Here is a 16,743-nt window from a genome sequence, read left to right as displayed (position 1 = left end):
GTGCATTATTCTTCGTACAAAAGTTAGCACAAAACACAAGACACTCACAAGAAAGGCGGACAGGACAACGCGCTGTCCTGTCCGTCTTTCTTGTGAGTGTCTTGTGCTTTGCGCTAACTTTTGTACGAAGAATTTCTGTCCCTTGTCCGTTTTTTGCACTAACTTGTTTCAGAATATGCATCCCAACTAGCCCGGCAGCTTGCTCTCCGGAAGATATCATTGATGGAGCCCCTGGCAAGTCAATAAGGGCCATCGAGGTGGAGGTTGACGAGGCCAGACGTGGTGTAGTTCATAAGGACCTTCGCTACAAGTCATATGTTATGCGCAGAGGGCAGTTCCTGCCTGAGAAAACCAAGGAGAACTGTGCCTGAACAGAGCCTTTTGAACAAACTCAAGCACCCAGAGGAAGCGGTGGTTTTTCTCCGATGAAAAAAACTTCGTCTGAAGGTGAACCGCAAAAATGACTGGAGGCTGCATAAAAGCCCCGAGGACGCTCCGACTGTCATGCGCACAAAAGCATCAGTGATGGTGCTGAGCATCATTCGTAGTGAAGGAGACGTGATGCCTCCACATTTTTTTTTCTCCTAGAAGGTGCCAGAGGTATTGACCACGGCTGTGAAGCCCTGCATTACTGCTGTGGCACGTGGGAGGCCGTGTGTTTCTTGCAAGACTCCACACCTTCCCACACAGCCCATACAACTCAAGAATGGATGGTCGAAAATCTCCATGACTATTTTGCTCCGAACATGTGGCTCCCCACATTTCAACCCAATGGACTAATATGCACGGGATGTGATTGAGAGGGAGTACAATAGGCACCCACACAACACCACTGTGGCTCTCCGAGGAGCTGTTGTTGATACAATGGCGTAACAATGGCTAATGCCCTGAAGACACATCCCACTACTGCCTGCAGTCTGCTTCGACATCGTTTGTAGTCTGTCATTGCTGCTGACGGCAGTTTCATTGAATAATGACATTCACTGCATGCATGGACACTTGTACATGCATGCATGCGCGTTCCTTGCTTCTCTTTATGTTCCTATATTGCATTGTTATATTTTTGTGACCTTTGTTTTTCCACATCAACCTTGTACACGCTCCCCCCTTATGTAATACCCCGACAGGGGCCTTTAAGGGACAATAAATGATGATGATGATCATCATAAATGATCTGTCTCCAGTCTGTATGTATGTTTGCATATGGACACAACTTTGTTCTCAAATTCCTGCCACACCGTGTACATGGCCATCTAGCTAACACACCAAAGAACGTACAGAATGTTTTCATCCACGGAGCCACAACTTCGATCAGCTATTCATTTTTTCAATCAGGCTTAAAACCTGCAAAGAATAGAAAATGCAGAGAGGCCTTTCTAATCCACAAATTTAAGACCTTACAACCAGCAGAGATTAACATACTCAGAGGAAACTTATAATCTTTCAGGTGCATTCCGGCACTCGCATAATTCGCCAAAAAGGTCTTGCACATGGCCTGAGGTTTTCCCAGTACTTCAAAATATTTAGGGGGTTTTTTAGCCCAGCAGCAGATGGGACAGGCCACAGTCAGAAGGCACACCGAGCTAAATCACTCCAGCACAAACTTCCACATCCTCGTCGAACGTCCAAAACAATGTAGCCTTCGCCTAGCAACTATGCACCGTAGCACTACCCCCCCCCCCCCCCCCCCCCCCTCCTTCACCAGGCGGAAGGAAGCACAGTCCCTGGGCGTTCTAAGGTGGTGGGTTTGAATGGTAGGGCTTAAGACGGGCGACGTGTACGAGCTGTGTGGAGGGGGCCACACGAGGAGTGTGGGGTTGCAGGGGCGCGATCTCGTAGGTAACATTGCTCAGTTGCCGCAAGACGCAATAAGGACCCACGTAATGAGGCAGCAAATTCTCACACAGGACCCACACGACACACAGGGAGCCAGAGGAGTACACGGGAGTCGGGAGGGTAATGGCCGTCATGGTGACGAAGGTCGTACCGTTGTTTTTGAGCGAGTTATGAAGCGTCGAGGTGATTCGAGCGATTTGGTGGGCGGCATCAGCTCGGGCAATGGCGTCACAAGCGTAACTGCTGGTACAAGGGTCGTGAGGCAGGAGGCTGTCGAAGGGTAGCAGCGGGTCGCGGCCAAAGAGCAGGTAGAAGGGGGAGTAGCCGGTGGTATCGTGGTGTCTCGAATTGTAGGCGAACGTCACGAAAGGTAAACTGACATCCCAGTCATGATGGTGGTCTGAGACATACATAGACAGCATGTCCGTCAGGGTGCGATTAAGACGCTCAGTAAGGCCGTTGGTCTGAGGATGGTAGGCCATCGTGAACCTGTGGCGGGTGGAGCATGAGCGCAGAAGGTCGTGGACCACTTTAGAAAGAAAGCAGGGGCCGCGATCCGCAAGCAGTTGACGAGGAGCGCCATGAAGTAGGACGACGTCATGGAGAAGAAAGTCGGCGACATCGGAGGCACAGCTGGTAGGGATAGCGCGCGTGATAGCGTACCGGGTAGTGTGATTGGTCGCAACGGCAATCCACTTGTTCCCGAAAGTTGATGGGGGAAAAGGACCAAGCAGCACGAGACCAACATGGAAAAATGGGTCAGTAGGGATGTCGATGGGCTGAAGCTGGCCACTGGGTGGAAGTGGGGGCGTTTTCCGGCGCTGGCATTGATTGCAAGCAGCAACATAACCGCGGACAGAGCGGTAAAGGCCAGGCCAGAAGAACCGCCTGCGCACGCTGTCGTACGTGCGTGACACGACGAGGTGCCCTGCAGTAGGAGCGTCATGAAGTTGGGCAAGTATTGTGGAGCGGAGATGGGTCGGGACAACGAGCAAGAGGTCGGCGTCATCTGGGTGCATATTGCGTCGGTACAGAGTATCGTGATGCAGCACGAACAGGCGCAGAGTAGGATCGGAAGGGTCGCTGCGGAGGCGGTCGACTATGAGGCGCAGAGATGGATCATGGCGCTGCTCGTCACCAATGTTTAGAAAGTCTGATACGGACAGTACACAGTCGTCGGTATCACGGGTGTGGGAATGGGGAGGATCGACAGGATGGCGGGACAGACAGTCAGCGTCTTGGTGCAGCTGGCCGGACTTGTAGACAACATTCAATGTGTATTCTTGCAAACGCAAGGCCCAGCAAGCCAGACGGCCTGTAGGGTCTTTAAGAGAGGACAGCCAACACAAAGCATGGTGGTCCGTAACTACGCAGAAGGGCCTTCCAAACAAATAAGGGCGGAATTTTGTTAACGCCCAAACAAGAGCAAGGCACTCCCGCTCCGTAATGGAGTAGTTACGTTCGGAAGGAGAGAGCAGGCGGCTGGCGTAAGCAATCACACAAAAGTGCTCGTGTTGGCGCTGCGCAAGAATGGTGCCAATGCCCTGACCACTGGCGTCTGCTCGAAGTTCCGTAGGCGCAGATGGGTCGAAATGGGCCAGCACAGGTGGAGCCGTGAGGGCCGCAACAAGTGCCGTCAAGGAGCGAGCTTGGTCAAGGCCCCAGGAGAAAGGGACATCCTTCTGCAGGAGGGTGGTAAGGGGACGGGCCGTGTCGGCGAAGTTCGGGATAAACTGGCGAAAATACGAGCAGAGCCCGAGGAAACTGCGCACATCGCTCGAGGAACGGGGAGTGGGGAACTCACGAACAGCACGAACTGTGTCAGGGTCGGGCTTAATACCCCTGTCACATGGCCAGTTTCAATGGCCATCGAGTCGAGGGCCTTCGAGATTTTCGATCGCCATCGAACTCGAGGGAGTTGTGGTGCTGCTACACGGCAAATCTCAATGGCCATTGAAATGGTTCTCGCGTCTTACGCCAAGCTCGTGTGGCGCCACAATTGCTACGTTCGGTTTCGCGCAAATAACAAATATATTTTTATGAAACCTAACTAAATGTTGAAATACACTTTTTTTTTTTCAGTCATAAGGCGCGTTCATACTTGTCACAAAAATCCGGCGCGCGAAGCGGATTTGCTTGCCGCAAAAACTAGGACCTTTCCTCATCTGTTGACGCCGGGGCGAGGTGGAACTGGCGCGCCGCTGCTGTTTCTCGCTTTTGCACACCACGTCGCCGCTCGCGGCGTACACAGATACAGTGAAAAAAAAGAGCTTAAATTTACGCTGTCTACGTACCACAAGTGTATGCATGCTTACGTACGGTAAACACAAATGCATTCTCACTTTTAGTACAGCGTATGCTAGCACAGACGCAAAAATAAACTCAGCGTATAGTGGCGCCATCTGGTTGTCAGGACGGGAAGTATTGCTGTCAACAAACCGACTGTCCTCTTAAGCCTAACAACGGCAGAATTGTCACTCTAAATAAAAAATAAAGCAAATTTATCACTTGTACGTTTTCTTATAGGCAAGGTGAGATGAAGCGAAAGACCGGTGCCCCATTTATGACCAGTGAATGGACTGAAAAACGCAGCAACGACGAGAATTCAGTCCGAAGCGAGAGGTCCGGCTTTGAAGGGCGCTGCCATGTTTGTGTCGCCGCGCGGCGGAAATCGGTCTGGACCGATCGGCAATTTTATGAAGAGCATAAAAATAATGCGCTTTAAACCAGACCGATACATTTTTTAAATTATTGTGTACACTAATAGCTTACTGCTTGTATTATAGTTTGAGAGAATAATGTTCGCTGATGCTTGTGTATCATGCACGAAAGTGCGCGTTGGTGCTGTTCGAAGCAATGCTAGCAACACTGGGCAACGCTCGAAGGCCCTCGAAATCTCGATAGAGTTCCGGGCTGCTCCGTTGACTTGACAGACTATTGAGTCGATGGCCATTCAGACTGGCCGTGTAGCAGCACTCGATCGCCTTTGAGTCGATAGACTATCGGTTCGAGGGCCTTCGAAATGCCCGTGCGACAGGGGTATCACACCAGACGCATCAACCAAGTGGCCGAGGACCTTAATTTGGCGCTGGCCAAAGGTGCACTTCTTGGAGTTCAGTTGGAGACCAGCGCGACGGAAGACCGCAAGGATAGTAGCAAGACGGCGTATGTGGCTTTCGAACGTGGAGGAGAAAACGACAACGTCATCTAGGTAGCACAAGCACGTTGTCCATTTGAAGCCACGCAGAAGCGAGTCCATCATGCGCTCGAAGGTGGCAGGAGCGTTGCAGAGGCCGAAAGGCATAACTTTGAATTGGTACAGGCCATCGGGGGTGATAAAGGCAGTCTTCTCACGCTCCCGTACGTCAACATCGATTTGCCAGTAGCCTGAACGGAGATCAATAGAAGAAAAGTAGCTGGCACCATGTAGACAGTCGAGGGCGTCATCAATTCTCGGAAGAGGATAGACGTCTTTCTTCGTTACTTGATTAAGATGACGATAGTCGACACAGAAGCGCCAGCTGCCATCTTTCTTTTTGACCAACACCACAGGGGATGCCCAAGGGCTGCTAGAAGGCTCGATAATGTTGTTTGCCAGCATCTTGTCCACCTCTGTTTGGATGACATGGCGCTCAGGAAGAGAGACACAATAGGGCCTTCTGTGTATAGGGCCGGCATCGCCCGTATTGATGCGATGGGTCACGACAGAAGTTTGGCCAAGAGGACGATTCCCGAAATCGAAGACATCACTGTAGGAAGCTAAAAGGGCGCAGAGGGTGTTGGCGTGGTCAGGTGGCAAATCCACCGCGATCATTGCAAAAGTAGGGTACGGGCGTGAAGCGGCCGAGCGGGGAAGAGCATGGAGACCAGCGTTAGGCTCAGCTGTTAGAGCAGAAACTGTACATTCGGCCAATGGAACCAGTTCAGCGCCACAGGGTAAAATGTGGGGAGAGAGACGGAAGTTCAGAATCAGAAGGTAGGTGCGGTTGCCGGTGACGGTCAGGACTGTGTGTGGAAGGATGACGTTACGCTGGAGGACGTCGTCCTTGATTGGGTACGTGACGTAGACACCATCAGGAACGGTGGGAAACGGCGACATAGGGACATAGACTGCAGCGTCATGCGGCAAACGAGTAAATTCAGCGGCACGTAAACGAGGTGGCTTGGTATCGGCGTTTTCAGAGCAGAGCGGCAAGTCCAAACGAAGAAGGCCAGTGGCGCAATCAATTAGAGCCGCTTGCGTCGTTAAAAAGTCGATGCTGAGGATCACATCGTGGGGGCAATGGTCGAGGACAGTGAACGCGACAGGTGTTGTACGACCGGCAATGCAAACAAGCGCAGTGCATAGTCCAACAACGGCAGCAGCACTTCCGTCGGCGACGCGAACGGCTGAGGAAACGGCAGGAGTCACAACCTTCTTCAAAAGACAGCGAAACGAGGAGCTCAGGACAGAAATTTGGGTGCCAGTGTCAATAAGAGCGGTAACTGGTGCACCATCCACGCAGATATCGAGAAGGTTGCGGCGAGGAGCGAGGGTCAGGAGAGGATTTTCGGGCCGGGTCATCAATGCAGCATCACCTCCGGGAGCTGCATTGGTTAGTTTTCCAAGTGAGAGCCAGGTAAGGGTGGAGTGGACGGGCGTCGAAATTGCGGAGAACGAGAGCGGCGGATCTGAGGGGAAGGCGAGCGGCTGGACCTGAGCGGGGTCGAAGTGTCGAAAGCGTGTGGAGACTCACCACGGCGTAGTCTGGCGTGGTTTGAAGCCGGCAAGGCGATCATAATTGGAACTAGGTCCGTAGTCTGCACGATGATCGTAAGTGGAACGGAGGTGAGGTGGTGAAAACCAACGGCTGCGGCAGTGACGGGAAATGTGGCCGCTGGTGGTGATGCTGCGGCCGGAGGTGGGTTGGACGGCACAGTGATGGCTCGAAGCTGACGACCGCTGCGGAGGTGCAGGGCAGGGTCCCGGTGGGATACCCAGCATGACCTCCACCAAATGTTATGGGGGGTTAGCCCAGCAGCAGACTGGACAGGCCACAGTCAGAAGGCACACCGAGCTAAATCACTCCAGCACAAACTGCCACGTCCTCGTCGTCGTCCACTGCCGAACGTCCAAAACAACGTCGTCTTCGCCTAGCAACTATGCACTGCAACAATATCTCTCGACAGAAAAGTATATAACAGACGTATCTTACTGGTACTCGCCTATGGGGCAGAAATGTGGAGGCTTACAAAAAGGGTTCGACAGAAAAGTATATAACAGACGTATCTTACTGGTACTCGCCTATGGGGCAGAAACGTGGAGGCTTACAAAAAGGGTTCGATTTAAATTAAGGACAGCGCAGCGAGCTATGGAAAGGAAAGTTATAGGTGTAGAGACCGGAAGAGGACAGAGTGGGTGAGGGATCAAACACAGGTTAATGAAATCCTAGTCAAAATCAAGAGGAAGAAATGGGCTTGGGCAGGGCACGTAATGCAAAGGAAAGATAACCAATGGTCCTTAAGGGTAACGGAGTGCACACCAAGAGAAGGCAAGCGCAGCAGGGGATGGCAGAAATTTAGGTGGGCGGATGAGATTAAGAAGTTTGCGGGGATACAGTGGCTGCAACTGGCAAGAGACAGGGTTAATGGGAGAGACATGGGAGAGGACTTTGCCCCCCTGCAGTGGGCGCAGTCAGGTTGATGATGATGATGATATCGCCACTTTGGCGTTTCTTTTACTCTACCCTCTGCCCCGTATGTTCCCTGCTCAACAGCCTTTTTATGCGAAGTATATTACTCGCACAACCGAGCTCTTCCTTGCTGCACCGCGCACGGCCGCGTAGCTACCACTTGACCTTCATCGGCGCACCCACGTGATATGACGTCACAACAGCTGTGAAAGCTGGGGCCTCGTGCGCTCGCTTGCGGACGCGCAGCCTCCGCCGGCGGCCTAACTCCCGCTCCTACCGCTAGGAGATACTGACGTCACGCAAAAGGCGACGCACTCGTAGAGTCAGTTGAGCAGCGAGATGTCGGCCAGGCAGAGGGCGGCTCGCCAGACCGCAAAGCGCAAGTGACAAAGAGTCACGGGAACGGGAGAAGAACGAGAAGTACGGCTCGCCAAGCCACGTGCACAGTATGCAGCTAGACGGCAGCGTTCGACAACCGATGCCGAGGTGAAGGATGAAGCTTCGAGTACTTCTACTCGGCTCGAGCGGCGAAATGCTACCAAACGGAAAATGCGTGCTGAAGAAACTCCTGAACAGCGGGAACAGCGCCTTGTAAAGGAGCGTGCTTACCGGAAGAAGCAACGTGAGAAACGAAAGGAGCAGCGCGCAGAAGAAATGGTTTTACTGCAGACTCAAGAATGTCTCACCGATGCCGACTATGCTTCGCATCCTAGGCTTAACCATAAGCTAAGCCAGGCCATTTTTTTCCTCCTATCCCTTTTTTTTTCAGTTTAATTTATCAGTCTACTTCTGCCTTTTTGCCCTCCACCTTCTGCTATCAGGAACTCTTGGCTGTGGTCCCTCCATGGAGCGAAGGCCCCGCCCATGATGAATGCTTTGCCCCAGAGGAAGACAACTCCCCTTGTTGAAACACTTGTTCAGTATCAGTATGCACAAAAACCGAGCATATCAGCCGATCAAAACATTCTCTGCAAAAACCTTCTATGGCGTTTGTAATTAAAACTAGCTGGGCACCAAAAAATTTGGGTCTTCAAAATCCAGGTGTCAGTGAGCACAAAATGCGAAGCAGTTCCCACTCACACTCAGCTTCTTGACACGAAGACAGTTCTTCTTCTCTCCCAGTACAAAACTGATGGCATCCATGAAGTTGGACTTCCCTGCGAGAGAGACATCCTCATGTTCACCACCGGAGACACTCTGGACAAAGAGAGTAAAAAGATCAGACTGTGCAGAGATTTCAATTCCATTCGTTTTCCACCAACCATGACAAGCTGCACTGGCCTCCCCCGAATGACGTGTCAAGATTTGCCAGGCATTCGGAACTAAGGGGTCAAGAGCATGAAAGGCCAAAACAACACAAATAAACCCATACGGCACTTTGAAGCACCGACTTCAACTTCATTTTCCAAGGAAACGCAAGGCGTATTTAAGTGCTCTCTGTGGTGAGCTGATAATTTGCTAAAAATGTTATAAACATGGTAATCTCTACATTTTTGAGATTTTCGAGAAGAACATTAAAACATGAAGAGTCACAAGCGAAGCTATCACTGGGCCAGCTCTTACAATCATAGCGGTAAAACTGCTCTGCCCCCCCCCCCCCCCCCCCCCCACCTTCATTAACCCAGTGAAGACAAATGGGACTTTGGTGTGCTAGCTAGTTTACCCTCTTTTAGCTTTTTTCTTGAAAATTGAAACTGCAACCAAATGTCCTCATAGTCATTCAAGCTGCTTGCTGAGATTCGAGTCGCCGTTCCCTCTTTGGCGGCCGAATTTCAATGGAGGCGAAATTCTAGAGGCCCATGTACTGTGCCATGTTAGTGCATGTTAAAGAACCCCAGCTGGTCAAAATTTCCGGAGCCCTTCACTACGGCGTCCCTCATAGCCTGAGTTGCTTTGGGACATTACACCCCAATAAACCAATAAACCAGATTTGTACACGCCTCTGTACTGCACGGCAGCTCCATCATTCGCTTCCTCTTTTTCGCTCACATTTCTCGCTCTTCTGTTTCCCCATCGCATTTAGCAAGGTCTTTGCCCATCTGCTTCCTCGCTATATCCACTCGATCAGCTGTTCTTTTGCGTTGCTGTTCAGATTGGCGTGCATGTCTATTCATCATTTGCTCCATTGCACATTCCTCCTCCTTCCTCTCTTCTTACAAACTCCACAGATGGCAGCACATGTACTCCTACTTACCCCTCGTGATCAGAGAATGGAATCGCCTTGATCCCTCAAGCATAACTGCACCCACATTATCTCAGTTCACGTCACGGATAGAACCCTTATCAATAATGCAGTTTCACTGACATACTCAAACCGCCTCTCAACACTTCCTTAGATTGTTAATTAATTGTGAAGAAAGTTTTTTTTTTCCACTCCTGTGTTTCCATGTGCTCTAATTGTATTCCATACGGAAATGTTCCACCTGACTCCTAGACATGTATTTTTCTTTTTCCTTGCTAATGTTTACCTTTTCTTTTATTTTGCTTGTTCCTTTCTGTTCACCTGTGTTTGATTTGTATTCACTTTTTTTGATGAATTCCAGAGAGCACTCCTCAAATTTTTATCATGTTTGTCATTTTTGTTCTCCCACCTGCTATGGTCCCCGATTAAACAAATAAATAAATAAACCTCCAATTGCAGTGTACTGTACCACTGTGCCAGGAGTCGTACGAGGACTCTCAGGGATCTACGAATGTAAAGTAGCAAATTACTAATTCTGCATATACGTGCATTCTCACATTATCGCTATTCGAACAACTTTCATCAGTGAACAATATATCCGAACACCAGAACCGAAGTGAAAACCAAAGTGCTAGCACACGCAACTGTCCTGACTACGCACATCAACCTTCAATTTTTTTTTCTTGCTCACCAGTTGATACTTTCTTAAATGCCCTTGTCTCCCTGTCGCTTCAGGCTCTTCCCTTTGAGGTTTTATTATGTGGACCGTGAAACACGAGTGCTTACACAGGCACAATGCGAAAATGTAAAAAACAAAAAATACAACGCTGGCACTTTATTTGCAGCTTGGTTTAACCAAGACATGCAATTTTGCATGCATTACAGTTCCAATGTGGCAGCAGTTACAACGGCCAGCCATGATTACCACCCAACATAGAATCTGGAATAAAGGTCTTCTACCTGAAGATGCGTTCAACACACGATCATCGACGCGGTGGCTCAATGGTTATGTGCCCGGCTGCTGACCCGACAGACGCAGGTTCGATGGAGGCAAAAGGCTAAAGGCCCACGTACTATGCGGTGCGAGTGCACGATAAACACACCAGTGTTACAGTTTCGTTTTCATGTTTGTGTTGTGGCGCCACCCGGTGCCGACGGTTTAGAACTTGCGAGGCAGCAAGGCAATAAAAAGGACACAGCTCTAGGAGCAGTTGTTCGTTGCGCAGTGGAGCGCGTGCATCATCGTCCGTTTCTTCGAGCCTAGCCGTTGACGGCGACCGCCGAGCCGGTCCGCCTCTCGGCATTGCTCGGTCCACCAACTCGTTACAAGTGGCGACGAGGAGAAAAATTCAAGTTCAAGTTCGTCTTTCCTATGCCCCTTCTGCGCACGTGAGTTCTTCGTTGTTCTGACGAGTTCAACGCGCAAGAATTCCGTCATGCCAATGTTCGGCAACCTCGAAGCGTTCGACGGAGGAGGAGGAGATGCGTGGCCTTGCTACGTTGATCGCCTTAAAGCTTTTTTCATCGCGAATGACATCGCAGAAGCAAAACAGACGTCAGTCTTCTTTAGTTGTTGTGGACAGAAAACGTATGCTCTCTTGCGGGATCTCGTGAAGCCCGCCCAACCGCAAGACAAAACCTTGCAAGAAATTCTTTCTGTTCTTGGTGACCATTACTGCCCCAAGCCATCTGCTGTCGCGCAGCGTTTCAGGTTCAACACGCGTGTTCGCGCGGAGGGCGAGTCAGTCAGTAACTTTGTGGCGTCGCTCAAAAGCCTCTCTGAATATTGCAACTTCGGAACTGAGCTTAGCAACATGTTGAGGGACCGCATCGTGTGCGGCATCAACGACACAGCCGTGCAGACGAGGCTGCTCGAGAAAGCAGACCTTACGTATGAAGACGCTGTACAAACTGCACTTGCCATGGAAGCTGCGAAGAAAGATGCCGGCGAGATAGCGAGCTCAAGCCGAAGCGCGCTTTCCACTTATCAAGTCGCGGCATCAAAGGGGCGTGTCACATGCTACCGCTGTGGGGATGAACACCTCGCGTCCGTGTGCAAGCACATCAGTAGTTCGTGCAATTACTGCAGGAAGCAGGGACACATTGCTCGAGTGTGCAACTCGAAGAAAAAGCACGCTTCGTCACGGAAGGGAAAATTCACAAAGCCAAATGCGTCCGCGCCTCCGGCTCGCAAAACTTAGTGTGGAACTCATCCAGTCAACACTGTTGACAACGACGTTTCTGCCGACGTGTTTGACATGTGGCCAGTCGACACCGTCGCGCCGTCACCACCCTTCACCGTAACAGTCAGCGTTTGCGGTAAACTGCTCTGTATGGAGCTGGACACCGGTGCGAGCGTTTCTGTCATGGAAAAAAATCGTCTTCAGGAGCTGCTACCGTCAGTACCTGTCATGCCGTCTGATGTACTCCTGCGAAGCTACTCGGGTGAGCTCACACAAGTTCAAGGTAGAGCGGATGTCACAGTGCAGTTTCGTGACAGAAAAGCAGTGCTACCTTTATTCCTGACTGGGGAACGTTCACCTACACTTCTGGGCCGGAACTGGATTCGAGCACTGGGCATTGAGATTGCTCGCGTGGAAGCAGACGTTCATGCTGTTTCTGATGTTGAGGACCTTCTTCAAGTGTTTCCTGAGGTGTTTGAACAGAGCCTGGGAACTTTCAAGGGTCCAGAAGCCACAATCCATGTTCCACAAGATGCTGTACCAAAATTTTTCAAGCCACGGCCACTGCCCTTTGCCCTGAAGGATGGGGTGTCACAAGAGCTTCAGCGCCTACAGAGGGAAGGCATCCTGGAGCCAGTCACTTCTTCAGCTTGGGCTGCACCAATTGTTCCAGTGGCCAAGAAGGATGGACGTGTCAGGATTTGCGGAGATTTCAAGATTACCATTAATCCAGTAGCTGTGATGGAAAAGTATCCAATTCCAAGAATTGAGGACCTGTGGGCCATGCTGTCAGGAGGTGAGAAGTTCACGAAGCTGGATTTGAGGGACGCCTACCAGCAAATAGTTCTTGACAAAGAATCTAGAAAGTATGTCACAATCTCCACACACATGGGATTATTCCAGTATACACGTCTTCCTTTTGGCGTGTCATCAGCACCAGCCTTGTTCCAAAGGGAGATGGAGAACCTTTTCCGAGGGCTGCCACATGTTGCAGTATATTTCGATGACATCCTTGACACTGGCTCGAATGACTCGGAGCATCTTCGCAACCTCAGTGCTGTCCTATCTAGACTTCGTGATGTTGGACTTAAGTTGAAGTTCGACAAGTGTCATTTTTTCGTCCGACAAGTTGAATACCTCGGACACATCATAAGCAAACAAGGCCTGTCTCCAAGTTTGAGCAAGGTATCTGCCATCCTTCATGCACCTGCACCCCGGGGCGTCAAGGAGCTTCAAAGTTTTTTGGGACTTGTGAACTTCTACAGGCGTTTTCTACCAAACCTTTCCGGACGCCTCCGCCCTTTGCATTTACTTCTCATGAACGAGAAGAAATGGGTGTGGGGAAAAGAGCAAGAAAATGCATTCAATGTAGTGAAGCAGTTAATAACATCCGCCCCAGTCCTAGTACATTTCGACCCAGGGAAGCCACTGTGTCTCAGCTGCGATGCCTCACCGTATGGGATCGGCGCAGTTTTGGCACACAGAGAATCTGATGGTCGAGAACTGCCCATTGCTTTTGCCTCCAGATGTTTGTCTCGTGCAGAGCAAAACTACAGCCAACTCGACAAAGAGGCATTAGCCTTTGTATTTGGTGTGGAAAAGTTCCACCAGTACTTGTGGGGAAATCCTTTCACTGCTTATACGGATCACAAGCCTCTACTAGGATTACTGAATGATGACAAACCCATTCCAGTGCAAGCATCACCACGACTAGTCAGATGGGCATTGAAACTTTCTGCATACAAGTACAAGCTTGTGTACAAGCCTGGTCTGGACTTAGGTCATGCGGATGCTCTCAGTAGGTTGCCGTTGCCGGCAAACAACGTGGATCTACCTGCACCTGCTGAAATGTTCATGCTTGAACAAGCATACCCAGGACTGTTGTCACCTGCCATTGTGGCACAAGCTACAAAAAAGGATCCATTCCTGAGCCATGTAGCTCTTGCTGTCCTGCGAGGGGAAAAACTTCCAGCAGGACCAGAAGGAAATCCATTCACAGCAAGGAGCAGCGAACTCAGCCTCCACGAAGGTTGCTTGCTGTGGGGTTCCCGAGTTGTTATCCCATCCTCGTCGCCACTTGTAACGAGTTGGTGGACCGAGCAATGCCGAGAGGCGGACCGGCTCGGCGGTCGCCGTCAACGGCTAGGCTCGAAGAAACGGACGATGATGCACGTACTCGCAAAGAACTTTCGTCGAGGACCACCGTGGGTACCCGCACGTGTCACGAGCACTACAGGTCAGTCAGCAGCTACAGTCTGTCTCAGTGACGGTACTCTCTGGCATAGGCACGGCGACCACCTACGTCCTCAAGTCGAAGAAATCGTTGAGCCTACCACTGAACTATGGAGGCCTGAACCTACTGGAACACAGGGTGTTTCCAGCCACCCATCAACTGAGTGTGACACCAGCTTGGCTGTTTCTGTGGACTCTGACCTCACCGTGAGTGCTACTAGTGGCACAGAAGAGACAACTGTGAACGTGGCTGGTGGTACAGAAGAGACTGCTATGAACTCTCCCAAGTCAGCGTGCAGCACGCCTCAGTTGCGAAGAAGCACGAGAAGCCGCAAGACAGTTCAGCGCTACTCTCCATAATGTTCTTCTCTTCTTGAACAAACTAATGGGGGAGGACTGTTACAGTTTCGTTTTCATGTTTGTGTTGTGGCGCCACCCGGTGCCGACGGTTTAGAACTTGCGAGGCAGCAAGGCAATAAAAAGGACACAGCTCTAGGAGCAGTTGTTCGTTGCGCAGTGGAGCGCGTGCATCATCGTCCGTTTCTTCGAGCCTAGCCGTTGACGGCGACCGCCGAGCCGGTCCGCCTCTCGGCATTGCTCGGTCCACCAACTCGTTACAACCAGGTGGTCGAAATTTTCCGGAACCCTCCACTATGGCGTCCATCAAAGCCTGAGTCGCTTTGGGACGTTAACCAAACCAAACGACCATCGACTGGCTTGCCAATCCACAGTTTCTGCACCCAAAGATCTTGGCAATTTCCTCACAGCGGCGCTGCGAGGAGGGTTCTGGGACGCCAGTGAGGAAATTGCCAACATCTGAATACGCCGTCGAAGTACTTGCAAAGTAGCAAACAAATGGATGCCTGCTCATCGCTTCCTTCAGAACGTCTCGAATGGTGCAATTCATTTCGATTGTTGTTCTCCTCTTAAAACGTTTCCAGCCGTGTTTTGGGAAGAGAAACAGCTAGCGCCGAGACCTCACGACGCGGTAGGGAATAGAAGCAGACTGCGTGAACCGTTTCGTGCGTTGCTACATGCTGCACTGTCCCCGTCCTGCCTCCCATGCGAAACAACTCGCACCGAGCGCCGAGCTACGTGCACTTTTGGCGGCGGCGCGCAAACTGCTAAGCCTCGCTCACCGGATCCGTTGGGGCCGATGACGGCTGTGAACGGTTTCAGGGGACCGATGAGCTGCCGTCCCCGGTAGGACTTGAAGTTCTCTACCTCGATGAATTTGAGGTACCCCATCACTGCTCGCAGTTCGCCGCAGCCAGCTACCGGCTCAACTCATGGGTTGACGAGCACTAAACACCACCGCGCATCTCCAGGGCAACGCAGCGAAGCTACAGTGTACTAGAATACTAAAGGCTTTCTAGTACACTGTAGCGAAGCCAAGCACAGGGAAAGCTGGCAAGCCGTCTATGGGAGTTTGCATGGAGACCCCACGTGACCACCTCAGCCACCATGGGCGCTCAAAGCATCATGGGGCGGTGAGCTACTTGTTGCGGAACTGCAACTTTTGGCCAAAAAATAATAGAAAAATTAAGCTGTTTGATAACTGCAAACGTCCTAACATTCAATATCTTGTCTAATGATTGCAACAAATGAGCAGAAAAGTATTTAAGTGCAAAGTTTGCCTAAAATAAGAGATGGCTAGCTTTCCTATTGGCCAAGTGATGAACACTAAAAAAACTAATATTTCGTAGTTAACAGGCGCACATTTAAAAGCAAATATGTTTTAAAAAAAATGTTGTTGTTTAGATACTTTAAGAGGTTTTTTAATGGCATTTCGGAAGAGTAACACCTTTTTTTGGCGTCGTGTGTCGTCGAGTTTTCACTACTATGGTTTTTGCACACTGCGCTCGCGCGAAAGTCGTCTGCGCCATAGTAAGAAACTCTATGGTCTGCGCCATGGAGGAAAAAAAACTAAGGAGGGAGCATGACGTCACGCGGCCAGCGTTCGCAAGCCGAGTGTTTTGAAGTCGTTTTCTCCCTCAGTTTTTCGCTCTCCGAGCCGGTCCTTTATGTTTCGATTCCGGTATGTTTTAGTGCGCGCGTATGCGCGACCCGCGGCGCGGGCGTCTACAGCAAGGAAGTTGATCTACAGTTAGTCTGCCGCGCTAATCGGCGCATGCGCGCGCGCAGCGGGGCTAGACTTTACCGCACGCTATCACGTGGTGCGATCACGGGGGGACACATTTTCTTTTTTTTGCTATATATTTACTTGTTAAGACTAGGCTTCAAGGTTGTCGCCGGACGCTCCCTCCTCAGTTTTTTTCCTCCATGGTCTGCGCACACACAAACAGCGTTTTCGGAATGAAACATCTCAGTAAAGCCACTCCGTGTTTCCAAAAAAATACAACTGTTCCGCAACAAGTAGCTCACCGCCCCATGATGCTTTGGGCGTCCATGGCGGCTGAAGTGCAGCGCCGCCAGCTTTCCCTCTAGGTAATAGTAAGAAACTCTATGAAGCCAGGAATAGTATTCGTATAGAGTGGTAGCGCTACCTCCAAATCATAGATCCATGTTCCAAATAGAAGCCCGCTCGTTCAAATTCTTCGTTACTAGGGGGCGCCCATCTTGTTATCGGAGTAGGGTGCCTCGATGCCAGCGCCGCCGTACAGGGTGGAGACAACAT

At 50.8% G+C, this 16,743-nt stretch overlaps 1 protein-coding gene across 2 annotated transcripts in view; it reads right to left on the bottom strand.

Annotated features, from left to right (window-relative positions):
* The window catches only part of SMC1 (structural maintenance of chromosomes 1), a 59,687-nt gene extending 44,117 nt beyond the window's left edge, over positions 1 to 15,570 (bottom strand). The window contains exons 1-2 of one of the 2 annotated variants that reach the window (XM_089563591.1): positions 15,245 to 15,570; positions 8,589 to 8,665 (exon numbers count right to left, since the gene is read on the bottom strand). In XM_089563591.1, the coding sequence (XP_089419717.1) occupies positions 8,589 to 8,665; positions 15,245 to 15,353 (186 nt within the window). In that variant the 5' untranslated portion in view covers positions 15,354 to 15,570. The remainder of the gene's footprint in view (positions 1 to 8,588; positions 8,666 to 15,244) is intronic. The other variant, XM_089563592.1, reaches the window with a different exon arrangement.
* Between the last annotated feature and the right edge of the window lie 1,173 nt (positions 15,571 to 16,743).

This window comes from Amblyomma mixtum, chromosome 10 (assembly GCF_055824585.1).
Source record: "Amblyomma mixtum isolate Tamu chromosome 10, ASM5582458v1, whole genome shotgun sequence".
In the NCBI taxonomy this organism is placed as follows: Eukaryota; Metazoa; Arthropoda; class Arachnida; order Ixodida; family Ixodidae; genus Amblyomma; species Amblyomma mixtum.
Note: the sequence above shows the minus strand (reverse complement) of the source record. Positions and strands in the feature narration are given on the sequence as shown.